At 35.8% G+C, this 23,914-nt stretch overlaps 1 protein-coding gene across 4 annotated transcripts in view; it reads right to left on the bottom strand.

Annotated features, from left to right (window-relative positions):
• The window catches only part of NCAM2 (neural cell adhesion molecule 2), a 282,300-nt gene that overhangs the window by 113,775 nt on the left and 144,611 nt on the right, over positions 1 to 23,914 (bottom strand). For all 4 annotated transcript variants that reach the window (XM_083885211.1, XM_083885214.1, XM_083885213.1 and 1 more), the window contains exons 2-7: positions 21,936 to 22,010; positions 20,754 to 20,960; positions 18,378 to 18,521; positions 12,557 to 12,694; positions 8,192 to 8,309; positions 2,905 to 3,065 (exon numbers count right to left, since the gene is read on the bottom strand). In XM_083885211.1, the coding sequence (XP_083741337.1) occupies positions 2,905 to 3,065; positions 8,192 to 8,309; positions 12,557 to 12,694; positions 18,378 to 18,521; positions 20,754 to 20,960; positions 21,936 to 22,010 (843 nt within the window). The remainder of the gene's footprint in view (positions 1 to 2,904; positions 3,066 to 8,191; positions 8,310 to 12,556; positions 12,695 to 18,377; positions 18,522 to 20,753; positions 20,961 to 21,935; positions 22,011 to 23,914) is intronic.

Genomic DNA, 23,914 nt, shown 5'->3' with positions numbered 1-23,914 from the left:
GATATAGCTTAGCTGTGGCATAAGTACAGAAAAGAGAAAACTTGTTGAAAACCTCAACTTTAATATCATCAAATTGTATACCCATGCATTTGAGTGATAAAGAAGTAGAAATAAGCAGCTAGAGCAAACAAAGTGAAAACCCTAGGAATACAAACATTATTCATATTAATCACAAACATTTCTTTAGTTAAATTCATTTAGTCTGATTATATTTTTTATTCTAATGTAAATGAAGACTACTGTCATCACCTTGGAGAAGGAATGATGAAGAAATGAATGTTTACTTTGGAGAAAGTAGAAAGATGTAGGAAACTTCAATTTATTGAATTTATTGACTGTTCTTAAACGCTTGTTGCTATGTTATTTTTGGAAATATTTTGGGGTTGTCTATAGATGTAAAAATGTGCTATTTCATGATTGAAAATGATAATTTAGATGTATCTAAACACACATATTTATAAATATGGCTAGTTACTACTCGAAAAAAAGAAAAAAAAAGAAAAAAAAAAAAAAAAAAAAAAAGAAAAAAAAGGAAGTGGAACAGTATGAAAGAAAGTGATAGCAACCAAATAGAGATAAACACAAAGAAAATTTTTAAAGAATTCAAGGATGAACCACCCATGGTTTCAAGTTTTTCAGCAGTGAACATAAATGAATTCGAATTAAAAACCTTAGCAAGTTCTAAGCATTCATCTAGATGACATCTTTTAGGTAGTAATTGCTAATGATACAGAAAAAAAAATATGGTAGATAAGAGGATGACAGACAGAGATAAATCACATCAGGAAAGATTCAGAGAAGAAAGGTTTTTCTCTTCTTTTAGGACAAAGCACTGATCCAGATGAACTGGGGAGAGCAGGGTATGCGCTTATAGGTTTCCACACATATATGAGAGCTGCAGGAAAAGTGTCAGAGTAAGCTTTTTCCACCAGAATAAAAAAGGATTTTAGCATTGATACTGAAAAAACCCCTCAAAGTTGAACTAAAGAATCTAGGTTATGCATGGAAACTAAATATGTAGCTATGACATGACACTGGGATGAGCACGTCTATTCAAAAGCCCTGCGTTCTAGAAAGTTTAAATGCTGAATTCTATAATGTTATTATTATTTTTATTGCATTATGGTTGTATTACTGTCATTACAAGTTTCAACACTGCCAGAGCCATGTTGTAGAAATAGTAGTTGTTGCCCTAAGGAATTTGAATTGTAAATTAAAATTAAAGACAGCAGACATGTGAGACAAACAAACTAATGAAGTGGGAGAGAAAAATGCAATTTAATAGGTCAATTTAACATAAACTAGTTGTTTGTGTACTATTTAGCTATAACAACCAGCCATCTGCCTTGCCATTTTCAGACTGCCTCTTTTAAAACACATTTAATGGCAAAAAGATAAGTAGTTGTTGGCTGTGTATATGACTGGGGGTTTAGTCCATATGAAAGAGACAAAAGTAAAGCTCATCGTAGGAGAAATTAAAATCCTGCTCCACTACAAATCAGCTATAACCACTCAGGAGAGAGATGTGGGAGACACTCTAGAGAGTTCTGTGGAAACTTAAACAAAATAAACGATCTTCTGTGCAAGAAAGAAAAGATTTAAGAAATTTAGGAGTTTAGGATGTCATGGAAACACTGAGGATGTGTAGGTTCATAGTGGATTTAACCAACTCATTATATCCATTAAAACATCAGGATTTAGCTTGCCATGGAGTCCCCAGAAAAGTGCTTGATAAAAGATGAAAAAATATATACAGAAAACCTTCACTCTTAGTCTGGTGTCTCCTTTTCCCTATCCCTTTCTTTGAAAGCTTTTCTTGCTCTAGGCAAAAGCCTAGTAAATTTCAGGCACACTTTAAATTACTTGAATAACACAGACAGTTATTTCTGACTGAAACTTCCCTAAATTCATATCAAAATTAGAAAGTAATTGCTCTTCCTTCAATTTATTTTTTTTTTTACAAGATTGGAAACACAGTTGAATGAAATATTTCAGTTTCCCAAACCAAGATGCTTTAGTTCTTGAGGCTGGGATAAAATTTAAGATTTTATTCCATCTTCTTTCCTTTGGAAAGAAATTGATAACTCTCAAGTGCTTCAGAACAACAGCCCAACGGTTAGGGCAATCCACCTGGAGTACAGGGCTGGAGACAGCACAGCATAAACATTTTTCATTATTTTTGTAGATTTTTCATAAGTAAGTTACAGCCTTTTTTTGCACAGTGATTCTGAGGGATGTTTTCTACATTCTCAACAAGACCTACTCTCACTAGGTTATGTCAACAAAATTTCAAATAAATTATCAGTTGTAGTTAAAGGAGGGAATCACAGTTGGGGTGATGGAACATAGAAAGAGAAATAAGAGTTTTGAGGTTATTACTATTATCCTTGAAGCTCAGGGCATGCAAAACTCAGGGTATTTTTGTGACTACATCTGCAATCATGTAGTTAAAACACAGAAGTCTAGAAAGAAAAAAAAAATAAAAAAATCAGGAAGATCTCTGTATGGCATTGCCTTACTAAAAACCTTCCACTGCTTAGAAGTCAAAATAAGCCATTTTTCCCCCTTTCAGAAATTCTCCCTTTCTCCTCTTCCTTTTCTTTCAAACAGTCAACTTTGAAATTAAAAGCAGAGTGAGGGTTAAACTATTTAACCCTCCATTGTACTGCATGTGAATAGCAGAAAAGCAAATGCTGAAGATAGCCTTTTCAAACTGAAATTCAGATGTAAAAGTTTAAGTAGCCAACAGGAAGGGAAGAAGTTGTAAAATCATACAGAAAGCTCTTTCCCGCATCAGTAGGTTCCTTGCAGAAATAATATTTCACTGAAAATTGTGAATTAACACCTATTTCCTTGCTGTTTATATTTGAAAAGGAAAGATGGACCATATTATGCAGTACTTACCAAAAACTTGAAGGAATGTCTGTTTCTTGTCATTTCCTGCTTTGTTTTTAACATTGCAGATGTAAGGACCCGCATCCATATTTTTTATATCTCTTATTGTTAGTTGTGTATTGCTTCCTCTCAGGACATATTTTTGATTTTCATCAATAAGTTTGCCATTCCTAAAAAAAAAAAAAAAAAAAAAAAAAAAAATATTAAAAGTATAAATCAACCACTCTATTCCAATAACAATGCGCTACGGAAGCATCAATATGCTCAAAACAATATTTGAGGGAAGAGACTGTTATGACACCACCCTCAAAAATCACAATCTAATTTTCAGGTTTACAAAAAAAAAAAAAAGCATCTTAAATACTATAATACCTCTATTCTTAAATATTCAATATTGACCTAATGTTAGAAAAATATTGTGACTAGGATTCTACCGTATGGCTTACACTCAAGGAAAGTCACAAGGAAATTTGTTATATATTGTATGTGAGAAACTATTAAAAGCATATTTTTCAAGTGTAACTGCTGCAGTTCACAGTTTTTATATAAAAAAATTAGATTACATTCACGCAGAGGCTATTGGCACATCAAGAACTCATCCAAATTATTTCCTCTCAGTTGTTGTTGGCTAGCCACAACTTAGCAAGCAGGCATGTCTCCAGATGTTAGAACAAGTTGTGACCAGATGGTACAGAAATAATAAAATCTGCATGCAATTCTGAGGGCTGATTGAGGCTTGACTGGTCCATTTGGGCACCTTGGCCCACACACAGCTGCTTTTTCCAGAGGCATTTCTCAAACATTCTATTCTGTTCAGTACTTCTGCTTTAGGACATTTAATTTTTATCAAGATTTGAACAACAATGATTTCCATTTTATACTAATATAATATTAACGACATATATTTCATATTTTCCTAAAGCATATTTTCTCTAAAAGCGTACTGCTTATTTCTTGGGAGAATCATAACTGTTAGTAGGAGTCCCCTGACATCTATATAGTTTGCACTTCAGTAACATTTTTTTAATAAATAATTCTTCTCCACTTAGTTACCAATTTCAAGACATGACTATGATACCTGTTCATTTCCTTTCCAAAGAAAATCACAGAAATTGTTTTGCAGAACAGGAAAGGACTAATTTTCCATACTAGATAGTCTCTCAGTAAATCAGACCAAACCAAAACCAGAACAAACAGAAAAAGCCATCCAAACCCACAACAAACAAACAAACAAACAAACAAACAAAACAAAAAAAAAACCCACCCCAAAACAAACAACCCCCTCTCTCCAAAAAAAAAAAAAAAACAAAAAAAACAAACCAACCAAATAAAACTCAAAAAAAATATAAAACCACAAAAAAAACCCCAACAACAAAAGATCCCAAACAACCAAAAAGCGCCTAGTGATTTCTTTTAGGAAACAAATTCTCTATTCAAGGTTAGAAGTAATTTCCAGGTACTTATTTTCACAGTCATTGATACCTATAGCAGTTTCTCAGCAGAAATGAGATTATGAGCATTTCCCTGGACCCTCTAGTGAACAGAAAGATTCATATTGATGCTGATATTGGATAACAGGAAAACATGAGTAATATACTTGAAGTAGATTATTTCCTTTGTAAGATAATTCTAAGTCCTGTCAGCGAAGACCAAGAAATTGATCCAGCTAAACTTCAGCAGTGTAAATTATCTCCACAGCTGTAAACAATTTTTTCAGGCCTATTCACATGAGTAAAGATTTCCAGTTTATGACCTGTAGTTACATTAGGATCTTTATCTTTCAGTCCTGGCTAATTTAATTTCATCAGTGTATTGCCTCTCTGAAGGTAATGCTTTACACTAATGTAGTATCAGCTTCAGCAGAGATACCAGTTCAATGGAGAATTAATAGGATTCTCTGAATTCACAAAACATCAACAAAATATATACATACGTGAAATAGAGCAGCAAATAAACTTTGATGACCTTTCTTTTTGACAAGGTATTTCAAAGTGACTAATTTTTATACGTGCACTAAAGGATTTTTGGAGAAAAATTGACACATTAACTCAGATGCATCCATTTTAAATTAACCAAATCTAAATACCATCAGTGCTTGGAAAAAAAAAATGGTCAACGTAAATAGTTCAAGCTTCACCACATTAGCTACTGCCTTAAAGATCTAAAAACTTGAGAGTATTGTTTTGTCCATCATCTTCTTTACAGTCAACTCACAGAGATATGAGCTCCCTCAATAGTAGTGTCATCTCATTTAAAAAATACAGGTATTTTTCATATCTGAAGTTGATCTGTTAAAATCAGTTCATTAGAAATCAAAAAGGAAACAAGGGTAGTAAAAATCGAGATAATTTACTTTTTAATGGACTAAAATAGCAGTGGATTATAAGAATACATTTGAATAGATCCAGATTCTGCAGGCGCTGATAAAAAGCTTCATTAGACTGAATGAGAAAATAACTGGTGTGGGAGCCCATTTCAAAAGGCAACAAAGATAGAGAACATGGGAATGTGTAAAACACAAGTCCTCAGTCTTGATGAACCACCTTAACAGGCATGGATATACTTTTTTACACCATGAAGTGAAAATCCTGCAGCAGAATGGAGCAAATAAATCATTTCCACCCTGTTTATCAGTACTTTCCCACAGCCCTCCAGGATACTGAATATACTTCAGAATGTTTTGCAATGAGACATCAGGATTATTTTCTGTGAGAATATCTAGCACCATCTCTCTGAGGCCATTAGTTATACATAGCTGTTCAGAGAATTCAGAAAACCAGCTTCCATTAAACCACTTTATTATACCTGCCCATTTTACAAATTAAATAAAATGACTGAGCTCACATAGATAAAAGGTGAGGCTGGGTTTAAAACTAAATACAATTCCTTTAACTGGCTGTGACCAATAATTATAATCCTTCCAAAATCACTATTAAAATTTTATCAAATTCAAGACATAATTCCATTTGTTTATTAAAATAGAGACAGAATAAAACTGAGGTTAGTACCAACTTTCAACATCAAAAAACACACTAAACAGGACAAACTAGAGAATAATTTGCCATTAATTCTGATAAACATATTCAATTAGCTTCTCAGTGGATGACAAGCATATTAATATTAGATAAATTAGTTTAAATAAACTTCCCTAACACTCACTGACAATGCATTCTAGATTTTTCTCAAAATCAAGAAAAGTTATGTTGATCTCGTTTTCCTATGCTCAGTCTAATTTCTACAAAATCCTTGTCTGAACTGCTGCAGAAAACCAAGGTCTTTATCTTGACATACTTTTTAGATAGAATCAAGGACAGGAGAAGAGATCAGCTGGTTATGCATCGTTTTAATTGACTAAATGAGTGAAAATGGACCTGAAATTTTCAAGACAGAGATTTCAGAAACTTGATGAAGAAATTTAGGACTGGAATACCATTTAGAATTGTTTGCTTCCTCTGAAAAAGAAGGAATTTTCTCCTCCCATCATTTTTTTTTCTCTGCTTTCATATCAATAATAATATCCTGTCCCAGGGATAAAATTTCTTTTTGATGCATCATTTTATAAAATCTCAGTGTCAGCAAATTAAAAAAAAAAGAATATTTTCTACTGACAAGAATTTACATCCTAATCAGACAAAATTAAAAGAGAATCAAAGGTGGGAGGAAAATCAAAAGGGAAGAGAAGCACATTAGCCAATATTCCTCATTATGAGATAGTTCCTGAAAGAGGAACAAAATAGAAGTTTGCACATGAATGATTCAATATCCAGGCCACAAGCCTGAAAAGCTTCTGGAAAATCTTTACAAAATATATTTAATGAATGGTTTAAAAATATAACACCTTTAGGGCTGTCAAACTAAATGTAAATCCTTCACTGGGCTCTGATCAATGGACATAGAGGTAAGCATGTCTACAATACACTTGGCCTGGGTACATACTATAGTGTTTATAAAACATAAAAAAAATCCCCCAGCTGTTAAAGGAGATATCCACAAATGGTGGAAAATAATCTTCCTTAATATATACCATAATGCTTGTTGTCATACACCAAAGCCATTCAGGATATCAGATTTCAAGCAACTCTTCTGAATTTTGGTCAGATAGGAGAGGCATTTAAAAAATTACTATAAAGACATCAAATAAAATGAATATGATTTGAATTTAATATCAGTTCTTTGATTTGGGCTATATATCTTTTTGTGTTTCTTTTTCTTTCTCTTCACTAAATTTTGAATTCTTAGCCATATGAAGGAATTAACTTTGCATTCTATTTATTCACATCTCCTGGAATTCAAATCACATGAAAGAAAAATTCAACTTCACAACTGACTTGCAGCATGATAAGATTAAGGTATCAGTCAAAGGAACAGAAACTTAATCTAACATTGTTCAAATGTACCAAAGGAGGTAAAGAATTGATGGAAATCACTTCTATGCCCATTTTGAAAATGGGACCTTTTAAATGACCTTTTAAACCACTTGAAACAATATAAGTAGATGCAAATTATTCAGGTCTAAAATAGAAATGTGCACTGGTATGAGGTATTGAGATACTTTATATCCCAGGACTGATGCATATCTTTGTTGAAATTGAAAGAATACAGAGTAAACAGGTATTTAAATTTTTACAAATGTTATATGGCAAGTGTTCCCAAATGGCACAGCTATACTATGCTCATGTCATTGATATAATGAAAAAGCCACACATGAGATTTAAAAGCAATTCCATTTTCCAAGTATTTCATACTTTAAAAATTACATTAAGTTACACTGAAACTTATTCAATGAAATATTCCTGGGTCATACAAACATGTAAATTTGTACCTCTTTCTGAATCTCATTGAAATAGAGTTAAGGTTAGAATCTATTTTTGCAAATGTGGAAAGTGTTACCTTTTTTTATTAGCATTGTTGACCTGTATTGGATACTTATTTATAGCATAAATGCATATATCTGTGCATTTAGGTGCAAAAGTTGTTGTTAGTTTGCTGTTGTGGTGTTTTTGAGATATGGACTTGTTTCTTCTCCACTCACACATGAAGAAATCATGACAATATGTTATTTTTGTTACTTTTTACCTTTACCTCAGTTGCTGGCAAGCTGAGTGTAATTGAATTTGTGTGACTCCATTTACACATTAATGCTTAATCCAGCCTTGGCAGATAGAATAGAAACAGACAGAAAATTCTCTTGAAATTCAGTAGAGAAATTAAGGTTCCACAGCTTAATGGACTGTGATAGAAAATAGGGACACATTAAAACAATGTGCTCTGATGTGGAGACCTCGACTGAACTCACCTGTACCAACTGATCTCAGGTGGAGGTGATCCAGTGGCTCTGCAGAACAAAGTTACTGCCTCTCCTCGATCTGCAGTGGCATTGAAGGATTTCTGCAGCAGAATGATTGCAGGGGGAACTGAAAAATATAACATTATGTCCAATGAATGACAAATAAAATATTTTAGGTGTTTTTGGAGAAATTTAAAATGTGGGATCCTTTGATAATTTGGGAATTTAGGGTTACAATTAGGGATCAAGTTACAATGTGGTATTTCTTTACTTTTCTTAAATAAATGACTTTTAATATTTTCAGGACATTTTAAACTTTTTTTTAATAAAATACATTTTTGAAGCTATTTTTCAGCAGTTCTTCATTTTTCTTACAGAGCATTCTAAGATGACTGAAGTTACACCTAACATGTATAAGATAATATACACATAAGAGAAAAAACTATGTACTGATGTTAGACAGTGGTTTTAAAAGAGGGATCAGTATGTATGAGTCTTGATAATGCATATTTAATTCCTTTTACTGAGTTCCAGCATACTTCCTCGGGAGGAATATCACCAGCCTCCAAAGGGCAAATGTGACTGAACCCAATGGATGCAATCTACTTGTATTTCCGAGAATTTAATTTTATTCTGATAGTGACAAACATTTTCTGTTCTTGATGGAATGACGTTATTATAAAAATAATAACATTATTAACATTGATAATAATAAAACAGTAACATTTTATAACTGTTATAAAATCATAACAGTTTGCAAAGAACTTCTACCCAACAGAAAAAAAACCCAATAATATTTGGCTGATATTTAATGTATCTGTTTACATATCTGCTTCCATTAATTAACAAGCAAGGAGGAAGTGTTCAAGGCCAGATTGGATGGAGATTTGAGCAGCTGGGTGTAGCAGGTGTCCCTGCCCATGGCAGGAGTTTGAAACGAGATGGTCTGTAAGGTCCCTCCAATCCAAACTATTCTGTGATTCTACGAAATATACAAACAAAAACAATCCAAGCAGATTGGATGGAAGTTGAGATGTGGAGAAGGAGGAATGCCACAGAAAGTGAGAGGAAAGGGAAAAGATTAGAGATTCACAAAATAGAGGTCAGCTAGCAAGAACACCCTGTGAGATGACAGTGACTCTGTTATCCTAATCTTTACTCTTCACTAGTGAAAAGATGAAACAGGCAACAGGCAACCCCAATGAACTTGCTTTTGGTGTTCCATTGCACACCACCAGATTTTTCTCACCTACTCTTGAAAACCAGCTGTTGTGGCTTTCTACCAAATATTTCCAAAGTCTTTTCACTTCTGAATTTAAATATATCAAATTAATATAAAATCATGAACCAGAATTATCAATGATCAGTAATTGTGTGTTGTTATGTACTTTTCACACTTTTTAATGGTGTGTTTTACAGTGTTTCACAGACCACTTCTTTCCTGTCTGAAATTACATGGGCCATTACTCGGCATAAAAAACCCTTCTGCTGTGTAACGGCAATTTATCCATCTCCAATAACAAGACCCCACAATGCTACTTAAAAAGTTTTTTATGCATTTTAACTAGTTTGCAGAGCAGTCTAATGTCCAGACCTCAAAATATAGTTGGGAATATGAGGAGATAACTCTTTGCTTGAAATTGCAAGTCCTTCACTGTTCACCACTAAGAACTACAGGACTGTGACCTGGTTCAATGAGTTACTTAAGAGCTTACATCTTCCAAGAAATACTGCAATGACAATGACATGAAATATTATTTTCTCTTTTCAAAGTAAAAGTTTGCTTTGCTCATCATTTTTCAAGGAATAAATCTGGCTTTCTTTTTATGCTTGCTTGTACATAGGTTGGGTCTAAAGTGTAAAGCTACAAGATGAAAAGAAATTAAGTCTCTAGCATTTAAAACTTGAAGCAGAATGGCAAAACTCAGTTCCATATAGCTTGATAAACAGTTCTCCTTCATTAATTTCAGTGAGACCAGGATGACTATTTAATTTATGTAACTTCTCAGAGAGTAAAAAATAAATCTAAGTAGTACATTAGGGAAAAATAATTAAAAAGAAAAAAAAAAGAGTAGGGAAAAATAAAGAGACAAAAGAACAAGTAAATGATTTTTTTTTTACAGGAGGACTTGAATTTCTTTCATTCTCTTCTATGTCAACCATTTTTAACCACAGAAAATCCTAACATTCAGACCACGCTGTAAATACGACTGGAAAAGAAATGCTACAAAAATTTTAGTGGTGCAAGTTGAAAAGAATTATAAACATTAGATTTCTAAAAGATAATCCAGCTGTCAATTTCTTATTATAACCCTCCAAGGATTTTCTTATATTAGAATATACCTTGATATCAAACTGTGCCGAGATTTATTTTTAAATATTTTTGAATGAATTTGCAAACTGTTCATATGCAAGCTCAGTTTAAAAAAAACAACTACTATAATTAATGTGTTGCGTATTTCATGAAGTACCCCTAATTCTTTTGTTACCGTTTATCCTGCTTTGGAGACCATACATACTTCTATCCTGGCTTAGTTAAAACCAGGACAACTTTTTCACTGGACTCGATGCTCCTTGTGGGTCCCTTTCAATTCACCTCATTCTTTGATTCTTATCATAGAAGTACAGTTAGTGTAGATCTTGCACATTCCTGTGGATTCTACAGTGACTATTACAAGATGAGTAAATAAACAGTAAAGCTTTAAATTTGAATAACTTTTACATACAAATACTTTCATGATGATGTTTTCTTTTTATCACAAGCTTAGATTACCTTCCAAAGTAAGTATCATTTCTTATTTCTCTTTTGGAAGAGGAGATGCAGTGGAAATATAGCCAAGTAGCTATACACTGATCCTTCTTTTCTTTCTTTTTGCTTTTTTCTTTTCTTTTTTGAATCCAGTTCATTTATAGGCTTTCCTTTTCACCAAAAGACATGACAATTTTTCTTTTTTTCTGTATTTTAATATTACTCTAAAAGCTATTTTGGATCAAGTTTTATCCATTCAACTTTATGTAGGCAAACCTATTCATTACTATAAATGAAGTAGGAAATAGCTCTTAATTGACGTCACTCTACACAACCAACCATGTCATAATTACTTATTTGGCAGCTCCTTCACCTACCAAGATGAAGTTTAGAGATGAGTGTTAACACATTCTTGCCTAGAGTCATAATAAATTTATGAAGGACCAAATTTGTTTTTATAAATCAGCAATAAATGATGTGAAGCTGGTTTACAACCCAATGTTTCAGCTTAAATATAGACTCTCTCAGCTCAACTGCATGTAAATACCAGATAAAAGTGAAAGGTAATTAGTAGGTAGATTAATATCCCTGTGCATAAATAGCAGCAGAAGAAAATCTCATTCAGCATTTTAGATGCTACCAGATGCACTGTTGGAATTGTACACAACCAGGAGTCGTGGTAATGCAGCACCAGAATGTACCACCTACAATAACCTAGAGAATTCTGCCTCAGATGTTGCTGCTTGACAACGTGGACTCAGAAGTCCAGAACATGCTCTTCCTGCTGAAACCAGCTGTGAATTCACCTCACATAATGAATTATGCAAACTGGGGTTTGCTGAGAAGGACCAGTCAAGGACAAAGCATTTAAAGCTCCAAACCTAAGACACGCTGTGGAAGAATTGCAGCGAAAGGCTGACATTAAACAGACTGCAGAGATAAAAAATGCCCTTCATGAACGGTGTCCTTCCCAGGCAATACATGAAGAGATAGCTATCTTTCAACAGGTCAATGCCGAGTTTAAGAGAGTTTGAGTTAAATGCTCCATCTTGTCTCAATTCATTGATTTTTCTTCTTAGAGGTTTATTATAAACTAATAAAATGTATAATGTAAATTATCAGGTAACTCCTCACCTATTTTATTTCTCACAAAAAAAAAAAAAATTGAAAAAAAATCTGTAACTAAGACTGTTAAAAAAATGTGTCTGTGACTTTTGGGACAGCTTTTAAGTGCATTAACACAGTGAAAGTGAATAATTATGAAAAATCAAGCATGTTTTTTAAGATTAAATGACAAAATACTGAGAAATACCACTGAACTGAACTACTCTAATCTGAAATTCAAGTCTTGAAATAATTATTGCTCTGTAAATGATAAATAACAATGATCTATGCTTTAAACTTTTTTATTTACTAATTTTATGAAATGCAATGACTTCTATTTACACAGTATAGTAGGGTTTTTTTCAATCTTAAGCAATTACATTTTTAAGAAACCAATACTAAACAGACATGATAATTATATTAACCAACTCAATAAGAGTTTTTTAGAAGTGGGTATATGTTAAAATAGGCTATAAACATCAAATAAAGCAAGAAGTCAATTCACCAACTTTACTCCTTACCATTCACAATAACAATTATGTCCCGAAAGTCAATTTCTCCTCTTGCTTCCACTCTTCCTTCACATCTGTACATTCCTTCATCACTTTTATTGATGTTAAGAATTTGGAGATTATTGTTTGCTAAAACTGCAAATCGATCTAGAAAGGAAAATAACAGATCAAGTGGCATAAGTCAAGTAAATCAAGACAACATGAGGAACACTAACTTAAATTAATAAGTACTTTCTCTGTACAATCTGAATGCTCATTGACAAAACATTTGTACATTTAAAAGGAAAATGTAGGCTGAGAAATTTGTGGTTTTTTCATTCCAAAACTCACTGAATTTCCCAGAATTCAATATGGATTTTCCATCCATAATTTCCTACTTATTCCAAGCAGTAATCAACTGTAAAATTAAATTACAATTTATTGCAAAAGGAGTGGGATACTCATAAGCAGTTACACAGAATAAGAAAAAGATTAAATGGAAAAAAAACCCCTAAACCCACAAAAATTAAATTGAGCAATTTATAATAAATTAAGCAACAAAATATTGCCTCCCTCTCTAGACTATCTGTTCTTGTGCCCATTCTACAGCCCAATGTTTAATGATTTTTAGCTCACTCGCCTTCCTTCCCTCCTCCTATTCCTTTCTTCATTCACTCTTGACCAATGATATATTTCACTACTCTCTAACATTTCACAGAAATGGGTACAAAGACATAACCCAAAAAAGAAAGCACTCTATCTTCTGCAAAGGCCAGCATAAACTGAAATTCAATAGACATTTTGAGGAGCTGAAGGACACCATAAAATCAGGCTCTGAAAGCCACACACACACTTCCTGCACATGCAGCAGCAAAATTATAATCTGCAGGATTAAACTGGATCTGAATTTAATCTTTCCTCTCTCTTCTCTCTGAACTAGTGTACTGGGTTTATGTGTTGATGTGTTGGCCTCAAGAAGGAGCATGTTGGATCAGATATCCCCTTTGCAATCCATGGAAGACCCCACGCTGCAAATCATCCTGAACAACTGCAACCCAGAGGAAGGATCTATATTGGAATGGCTAAAAACTGACCATGGGCCCCACTCCCCAACCTCCCACATTCCTTGGGGTGGGCAAGGTAGAGGAGTCAGCAGTGAAACTGTAGAGATGAGTCAGCAATGAAAGAGTAAGTTGAGTCTGGGAAAAAGGAGAGGGGAGATATTGCTTTAATTCTGTCTTTGTGTTTCACCATTCAACACTATTTAACTGGCAATAGATTCGATTAATTTTCCCCTCCATCAAATCCATTTTGCTAATGCTGGTGGGCATTCTCCCTGTCTTAATCTCAACACACTTGTTGTCTCATTTTCTCCCACGATCTTGTTGTATTTAGTTTTTTTGGCAAGACTTTTGTTCTGGGGGGATACAGAAGTGGCTTCTTTGAGAAACTTCTAGAAGTTTCCCCCATGTCTTTGAAAGCCATTACCAGGAGGCTCTAAGAAGGACCTGCCACTGGCCAAGGCCATCAGGAACAGTGCTGGCACCTCTGGGATAATAGATTTAAGAAAGGGAAAAGCTACTCTGCAACAGCAATTGCAGCCAGGGGAGGAGTGAGAAGATGTGAGCAGAATCACCCTTCTGACACCCAGTCCAGTGAAGAAGGAAGAAGAGGAGGTGTCAGAGATGAGATTTCCTGGCAGGCCATGGTGCAGATCATAATTTGTTCCACAAGGAAGCAGAGATCCACCTGTAGCCCCTGGATGACCTGGGCTGACCAGGTGGGTGCCTGAAGGAGGCTGTGATCCCTTGGGAAACCCATGCTGGAGTAGGCTCCTGTGAGGACCTGTGAACCCATGGAGGAACCTGTGCCAAAGAGGATGTTCATGGGGGACCCATACAGGAATGACTCTTCAAGGACTGAAGGCTGTTGGAAGGACTGCTGAAGTTCATGGAGGTGTCCCCACACTGGAGCAGAAGAGTGTGAAGAGTCCTTCCCTGAGGAGGAAGGAGCAGCAGAGACAATGTTTGGAGTCATGTTAAGCTTGAGAAGAAAGAAGGTGTGATGGAAAGGTGCAGTTTAAGACTTTTATTTCTCACTATCCTACTCTGATTATGTTGGTAGTTACGTTTTCCTTGAGTCAAGTCTGTTTTGCCTGTGATGGCAATTAGCAAGTGATTTATCCCTGTCCTTATCTTGATCCATGAACCTTTTATTATATTGTACCTCACCTGTACAGTTGCAGAGGAGGTGACTGAGCAGCTTTGGTGACACCTGGTATCTAGCCAAGGTCAACCTCTTGAGGAGGGTAAGTGAGAAAGAGGCTGTGTGGGTACCTGGAAGCTCACCAAGGTAAAACCACCAAAACTAGTCAATATTAATGCATTCTTCTGAGGAGAATGACTTCCTGCAATTCACTGAATGGGTGAGTTTTGAAGAACCTGAACCCCTGTCATTCAGCTGTTCTTGTTCTATTTCGCACCTTCCAGTATCGGAGGATGATGAGATTTTGCAGCTTTCAGTTTTAACTAGCAAACAAATGACTTCTGTACCAGTAGGAAGAATTCTACCATAACATGAAGAGAGAAATGAAGGAAAAAAAAAAAAAGAAAAAAATAAATAAATAAATAAATAAATAAAATCATGCTTCACCTGATAGAAAATTACAGGACATTAACATCAACAACACATTTATGCTGATTATGTCTGGTTTGTTAAATACATGCTTGAATGTTAATGCCATTTCATACACTGCCACATAAAAAATATATTATCTTTTCCTCTTCTGCTCTTACACAATTATCTACACAGAACCAGGGCTCCAGATGTTTTGAAAAGGTGAGATCCAGCCCCCTTTTTAAGCCTTTAAGCATTGGTAAACCCTTTTTGTTTTTCTTTTTTCAACAGACATGCAATGTGTGAGATGAACAAGATGGCTGGAAGTGATCTCCATTTCTAATAAATACTGGAAAAATGTGGGTTCACTTAGTATCAGGAAACAAAAACTGAATGTTGGCTGGATAATTGCAATTTTCATTGAAGAAAAATGGACATAGCAGTAGATATTCCCATGAGTATACAAGAAGTTTACTATGCCATGGATATCTTGATAAAAATGTACTAAACAAATTTGAGTTTGTGAATCTGGAGGTAACTGGGTGTTACACTACTCCAGCTCACCACTGTATTTTCTGGACTCAACTCTCTCAGCTTCAAACACCTGATTTAGGAGCAGTCAGTCACCTGGCTTTCCTCTTCAGTCACATCACATATTAAGTGCTATGGCAGACAAGAAGGGCTTATGTCCTTCACTGCCACTCAGTCCAATCTAGATGAACTTCTGGCTCACAGTTTGCATATTTTGCTGTGTATGTACCAGGTTTTCAGCCAGAATGTCCAACAAAATACTGTACATTCTAATAGTAAGACATGACTAAAGAGCTGTTGAAAAAGTATCAAAACTTTTGGAAGACCAAATCTTTATTAAACCTGTTTCTCATGCAACTGTCCATTCTTTACAAGAGAGCCTGTGTAGGCTTGATACTTCTGGGTCTGAGAGATTTTAGCCTGCTTGCAGCTGCTAACTTTTTCCCAAGCAAAAATTTCTCAAGAAAGTTTATTCTCAAAACAATCTTGGCAAACAACTCTCCTTTCTGAAAACATAGTGTTTTGCTGTTTCTCTAGTTTAACCAATAGAATTAGAGAGGTGTTGTTCCTATTCACCAACCATGTTAAGTCTGTATGGGAACACCTTATAAAAAGTAGTAAGAAATAGACAATAAAAGCTTTTCCTACGCTATTTGCCTTCTGAAATATTTGAAGTCTCTCATCTTCCTTTTGTATCCTACAGCAATGTGGTTGCAATATCTTCTGAACACAAAATATACACAGCATGTTAACCTTCTTAAAGCAAGCAACCACATTTGCATGTTGGTTAATACAAATCTATTTTATGGTCTACATGGGTTCCGCAGGGCAATGGCACCACATCACCAGTACTGGAATTAGAACTGCACAAACTATTGATTCTAAGTGGAAATGAAATATCAAAGACTATGCTACATTGAGGAAGCAGCAGGACTGGATTGCAACAGCCTGCCCAATATGATCTAGAGTCTGGCTCATGAGAAGTCTGCCTTCAATCACCTTTCAGAATAACAGAGAATTTGATCATCTACTGTAAAATTTGAAACTGGAATTATAATATAAAACAGAGTTTTATATTTTTCACAAGGCATGAAAAAATTTTTAACTGTAAGACAGTGGACATGCTGTTTTTCACCTGTATTAGAAACTCATATAAACAAAACCCACAAAGTTTTATGTGATTTAAAATTGCTTTCTCCCAAGAATTCCTGTAATTGTATTTGGATACTGTTCTAGATGAGAACATAAGGGAAGTATTCTACCTTATTCTACCTTCTTAACTTAAAACTCATTTCTACCATTGTAACTTTTAGCACTGTGAAAGAAAATTACAAAAAAGAAGTTACAAAAAAGAAGTTTATGCATTACAATTTTAAAAACTCAATTTTCAAAGTATATGATTTTGAAGGAGAAAGGAAATGTTACTTCATCTGCTTTGCTAATCCTACAGATTGACTGAAAACCAAAATAGCAATAAAAATTTTGAGAGAGATCTTTGAGGCAGTTCTACTTTTTCAAGCTCTATTATCCTTCTATGACATTTTCCTAGATTGCCAATTCTTGTTTTATTTTCAACATTCTTATTTTCAAAAATTTTCTATGTCCCACCTGCATGCATTGTTTAATTATATATATTTATATATAAATAAATTTCAACTATATTTTTCTAAGTATAGAGGCCTTCTGCTTCCTTTTACTCTCCATGTCTAGATGACAGAAGAAATAGGATACACTAAATAAGAAAGAAGTTAATTCAAAAGTTTCTTTCCCAATGGAGAACCTGAGTACAATAATATCAACCAAGCTTTTTTTTTCCTCCTTACAACTACTTCACATTTGCTTATTTGACTCCATAAAGCCCCTAACAAACTTCATTTTCATTTTGAAATAAAAATAATTCATTTTGAAAGAATAAGAATTTTAAATGTGTGCTGCTACCCTGAGTTTCATTACATGGAGAGAGAAAAATGGATGGGAAGTTAGAAAAGCTGGTTAATTAACAATGCTAGTTCCATTTCTAAAAAATGTGAAAAAGTCCTGTTTTGGCAAACATGAATATTGAGACAGCACTGAAAAAAATGTTTTAAACTTTTGTGGGGGTAGAGAAAAAATGATTCTATTTGCCTAATTAATTGCTTCTCTAGAGACTTAGAACTTGCATGTGGGGAAGCTGAGGTTTATCTTAATCCAGGCTTTATCAGTCCAGCCTCAGCAGATTATTTATACCCCAGTTATTTGTAACTCAGAGGGTAAATTACACTTATACAAGCAAACTCTCACAATCATGCAAAATGCCTCTCCAGCTGGGATTCTCTGAGCAACTGGGCAAGTATCCCAAAGTCAGTGCTGTGTAGGGTCAGTATCACAGCTTGCTGTGCAGTGAAGTTCACTTCTGTGTGTGCTAAAGGTGTTCAACTCCTACAGGCAAGGCACACCAGGAAGAGATCCTGTGAGGGAGCTCCCAGCAATATTTTGGGCATTTGGACACTCATGTCACATCTAGACAAAAATCATGATTGGGAAAAAAGACATATAGGGGAAACCATTGTATATGGATTCTCTACATTTCACAGAACCTGGTTAAATTAGAATTTAGCTGATGGGCTAACCAAAATCCCCCACTAAAACGTGATTAGCCCTTTTTAAAAATAATGTTTTAATATTAATTGGAATGTATAACTTAAAGAGTTACCAAAATACTAACTGTCAGCAATAGTTGTGACTTCCTCGTTGCGATACAACCAGCTGACAACGGGAGCAGGAGAACTCGTCACACGGCAAACGACCTCTGCATCTTCTCCCTGCCTGAACTCTTGTGGAGACACTATGTCCCGAAAAGTGAGCTTTTCTGAAAGGGGAAAAAAAATAAAAGGAAACAGAATACAGTAAGAGTCTTACACTTAACTTAGCATTAAAATTATATGTATCAGCAAATAAGATAAATACTGCTGCGAAATCTTCTCATTGTGATAATACAGAATTATTTCCATAATATAATTTTCCCATATAAGGGTCAAATGGTCCTGGACTTATACTTTGCCTGAAAAAATACAATCTTTTTGTATTATGCAAAATTTTGTTTATTTATATGCATTCTGCAGGTTTTATAAATGTATTTTCATTGTTTTCAATGCTCCAAAACACAGTTTTTAAACTCTAGGTCTTAAAAGTTTAAATATTCATGCTGATAGTTTATTTACTCTCTTGTGGAATTTATTCCTCATTGTTCTATTATTGAATTAAAACCTTAGTGTTTTATTTCTATCAAAACTTCCATTAAAAAATTTAAAATTTGGAAAACTCTCTCTAGAAAAGTAGAATTTTTTGCCTGATTGATAAAAACAGCAGCTGACTAAAATACAACATTAAAAAGGCAGTGAAAAACTATTAGGTCTATATGACTATTAGGTCATAAGAAATTGTAGCTTTATTTTTAGGAACTAAAAAAAGGTCTGCTGAGACTTTTAATTATTTCAAGCACAAATAATCAAATGACATTTGATTTTCCATGTGTTGAATAAATTCAGTATTTTCAGAAGTCCAAGATGATACTCATCCATGATCTTATATAAGATCTAATGCAGTTGACTAACACACACACAAAAAAATATAAATTCTGGAATCATTTCTTGCACAGAGAATAAACACGATTACATTTCAGAGTAAATTTTGGGGAGCTTAAGCCAGACATGTAGCTTCACCTCTGTCTGTTTGGTATTGATATGAGTGCAGGCTCAAGTAATCCCCACATTTCCCACAGCAGAGGGAGCACAATTTTGTTGTTACTTCTCTCATACATTTTTTGTATGAAGTCAGAAAAAAACCCCTCTGTCAGACATCTAAGAGTCCTAAGAACCAGGCCCTAAGACTACCAACAAGTTATCCTGCTTTTTTCTCACACCACAAATATGAATAAGGAAATTTTACATGTCTGTTCCCACAAACCTTGACATTTCTTGTGGAGGTATTCAGGTTTCTCTGACCTCAGAATTATTAAAATTAATACATGCAAATGCTTTTAAAGACCTCTGCCTTTCTCAGCACTCTGCTAATGGAGTAACCAGCAGTTTTTTGCATACAAATGAATACCTGAAAAATTTAAATCCTTCGATTTGTGAGGTTTCAGGCCATCATGTAATTGCTTCTAACTGCTACCACCCTTTTACCAGAAGATTTTTTAAAAATTGCATGTCTTTTGTTATCTGAGTTATCTGTACCTCTCAGCAGCAGTGCTTTACCATTCTACTCTGCATTTTCTGTCTCGTTGTAATTCCTTCACATTTAAAAAACCTGTTCTCCAATGAAATTAGACCCTAACTCAGCTGAATGGCTGCTGGCATATGTCCCATCCTTTCACCAACAAAGACTTTGCCTTACACATTCACTGCACTTGTTTAATACACAACTTTTAGGGATTCTTGATTGATCTAAAGAATGCAATATAATGTAGTTATTCAACTGAGAAACAAACTACTCAATTCTCTCAGAGACTTTCATACCACAATAGAATGTATTTATTTTTCAAATATACTCCTCAAGTAGTTGCTTGCAATTGAAATCCATTTTGGTTACTTATCACACTAAGCTTCAATGCTTTATCTCAGAATTCTTTCATAAGGCCAAGAATAGCAGAAGACAGAGATTAAAATAACGATTCAGTAAAAACTCCACTTTTCAAATGTCATATATTGTACTTCCTACACTTTTGTTTATGCACATATTTGTAACATTGTACATTTTTGTAACATTGTAACTTGTAAACAGTACACACACTTGTAATGTGAATTACATTGATCAATTTTTTCCTCCTATTTTCTCATTTCTTTGAAGGCCACACAGAGCATCCTCATAATATAGCATTCTAAAATACAGGAGAAAAACAATCTACAGTACTTAGAAGTGCCCTTCTATTTAATTCAAATCTTTGTCATTATGTCTACTTACTAAATTGCAGGAGAGGCAATTATTTGGAAGATAAAGTTCAAAGCTTGGGATGATATTTTGAGAGGCTTTACTTTCTCTGTGCTGGTGGCTTTTAAAACACAGTCTTTTCTTTGCTACTTAATAGTATTTTACTTACGATAGATCTCCAGAACCACAGTAGCTTCTTGGGTTTGTCCTTTAGCATCCGTTGCTTGGCACCGGTATATTCCAGCATCTTCCACGTTGGCGTTGTAAATGGTGAGACGCGAGCGAACGCCTTCCTTCTGAACAACCACCCTCTGACCCGAAACGATCTTCTCTCCTTGTGGGTTGTACCAATCTATGCTCTCAGGCTCACCAATGGCTGCAAACAAAACCAAAACCCATCCAAACTTAGACATTTAGGACACCATGCTATGCATATACCTACCCAGTGTGCAGTCTATGCAATTTAAGAAAAATTCAGGAAGAATTTTTTCATGGAAAGGGTTGTCAAGAACTGGCTACACAGGGAGATGGTGGAAACACCCTGGAGGTGTTCAGGGGATGAGTGGATGTGACACTCAGCACCACGCTCTAGTTGACAAGGTGGTGATCAGTCAAAACTTGGACTTGACAGTCTTGGAGGTCTTTTCCACCTAAGTGATTCTGTGATTCTATAATGTCAGCTAATTGATGAATCATGTGATATGTAAGAAAAACAAGCAACCAAAACTGGAGGCAGATGTACAATCACTGAGACAGAGTAAATACCAGCTCAAGGATCTCAAGAGGAGAAAAAAACCCCACAGAAATGTATAAAGTCTGCCAGGAAAGAAACAGGCTGTCCAGCAGTGACTGGGTCAACAGGCCAAGTGATCAGGCAATTGCACTGTCAGTGTTGTCAGGCCATGTGTCACTGTCAATGGAAGATCTCAACTCAGCAACATCAAGGATCCATACCAATCAGCTGCAAATGTAAATTCTTCTCCTGGCTGATTGCTGCCTCACCAGAAAAAAATCTCCTTGGCTGTCTGATTAGGTTGGAGAAGATTGGATTCCTTAGTTTAAATCAGTGACACTATTTATCTACAAAAGCATTCTAACAGATATAAACTACCTGTACTGATATAGAGAATTCAAACTGATTCAGTGTGTGAAATGAAGAGATCCTAGACTGGAAATGTGAAGCCAGTGAAGTTCTAGTATTTGCCACAGCTCTCACATGTCAATGTGAATATATGACAATATGTTAATTTAATATTGTGAAACTACTACTTCACTTACAAATACAGAAAAATTTAAAAAATTAACAAAAATTATATACCTACAAATCAAATTTGTACTTTATTGTACATACCTGTGCATGTGAAGAACTTGGATTCACCCACACTGAGCTCAACTTTGCTAAGTGAAATTGTTACTTGAAGTAAAGCTGAAAAACATAAAGTAGACTGTAAATTCATTTGGGAATTTATCAGTTTAAATCTTATATTGTCAGGTTTTATATTGTTTTCATTTTATATGTAGAACCTGTTCTACAAGTATGAAATTTCAACTAAATATTGTTGTTTCAAACTAGAGTACATATAGAGATAGAGAAAACAATCTAAATAAAGATGTTACATGACAATGACAGCCTTATGTCCCAAATCTGAGGATAAAATTAAAGAAGAAGGGAAAAATAATAAAAAATTAATAGAAATAGATATAAACATAAAACTAGAAATTCAATGAGAAAAAGGTGATTTGTAACACAGAGACTGACCAAGGGTAAATCATGCTCGACCAACTCCACCATCTTCTAGGATAAAATTATTAGTTTTGTGCACAAGAGAAGAACAGTGCTTGGCAATTATCTTGACTTTATCAAGGCTTTTGGCATTCCCTCTCACAATATACTCATTCAAGTGTATTGGATATAAAAAGCAAGGTTTTGTTAGTGGGGCTGGTTACAGGGGAGGAGTTCAGAGGTTGCGCTGTGAGATACAGGAAGTTCTAGCTGGGTCATGATGGGCCCACTCCAGGACACAACTGAGAGGGCTGAAGGAGTTTGTAGCACCTCTCAGAACGCCAAAGAGAGAGACAAGAAGGCCAAAGTGATAATGATAAAAATGAAATTTGAAGAATTGAAACCCCTGATTGTTATCTTGAATGTTTATCTTGTAATGTAACAGTAAAAAGCCACCTCTGTGGCACCCCCCCCAAACCACCTTAAAAACAGACCTCGAGAGCTCCATTCAAAGAAGCCTGGCACCACGGCTCCCCACCCCCAACGCCGCCACCAGGGCCGGGGAGAGGGAAAGCTTGCCTGCTCGCCACCGCCGCTATGGCCACGCTCCCAGAGTCCCCGCCGCTGCTGCCGCTGCTGGAGCAATGCCGTGTGTCCCCGCGGTCGCTGCCGATCCCAGCTCCCAAAACGCTCCCCCGTGCCCACCGCGGGGCAGCCAGCCGCCGACGAGAAGGCTGAGAGCGGGCGGGGCCACCCCGGCCCCGACCCCTGCCGCTGCCGCGGGGCTGGCTCCCAGCGTCCCCGCAGTCCCCGCCGCTGCCGACGGGCTGGCCCCCCCGTTGCGCCCCGGCCCGAGCCCGGCGCGGAGGACCCCAAAACCCGCAAAACCACCACATGGCGCGCCTAGACCGCCGCCCCGCTCCAGAAGGGGGGAGCCCATGCCCGTCACGTTCAATTCCCACCTCACAGCCCCGGCGCTGCCCACCATCGAAACCTCCAAGACGCCATATCTGATTGCGAAACTGCCATGAGAGCCTGCAGCCCCTGCTTTCTGGGGGCGACCCTGTACATGCAAATTAGAAATCCCAGGTGCATCTTGGGATCCTTTTAACACCAAAAACCCCTTATAAAAATAAAACTAAGTAAAATTAAAACACACAAAAACCAATACTAGGCCGTGTAAACCCTAGAGTATCAGGGAAACTGATTTTTCCAGTTTTTGTGACTTGCTGTGACTTGAAAGTACCAAGCCAGAAGTGAGACCCCGAAGAAAACAAAGGAAATTCAGAACTCCGGGGATACTCCCGACGAGGGAAGAGTTCTCCAGCTCTGCTGAACTTCCTGCTGCAGAGCTGACAAGGACCCTCCTCCTCCACGGTGCATCGGGCTGCCACACCCCTCGAGCAACCATGGTAAGAGCTGATTAATAAAGGCATTTTAAGGAGAAAAATATTATCTCCACCCATATTTATAACAATAAGAGGTGCTCCATGACACAATTGGTAACACTCCAGGACTCTGGTCAGTGCATGAACCCATGAGAGAGCAAATGCATCCTTGAAAGGGCTGTGGATAACCCACAATAGGACAGAGGAAACGAGTCAGTC

The sequence above is a fragment of the Zosterops lateralis genome (assembly GCF_965231275.1).
Source record: "Zosterops lateralis genome assembly, chromosome: 2".
Classification (NCBI taxonomy): Eukaryota; Metazoa; Chordata; class Aves; order Passeriformes; family Zosteropidae; genus Zosterops; species Zosterops lateralis.
Note: the sequence above shows the minus strand (reverse complement) of the source record. Positions and strands in the feature narration are given on the sequence as shown.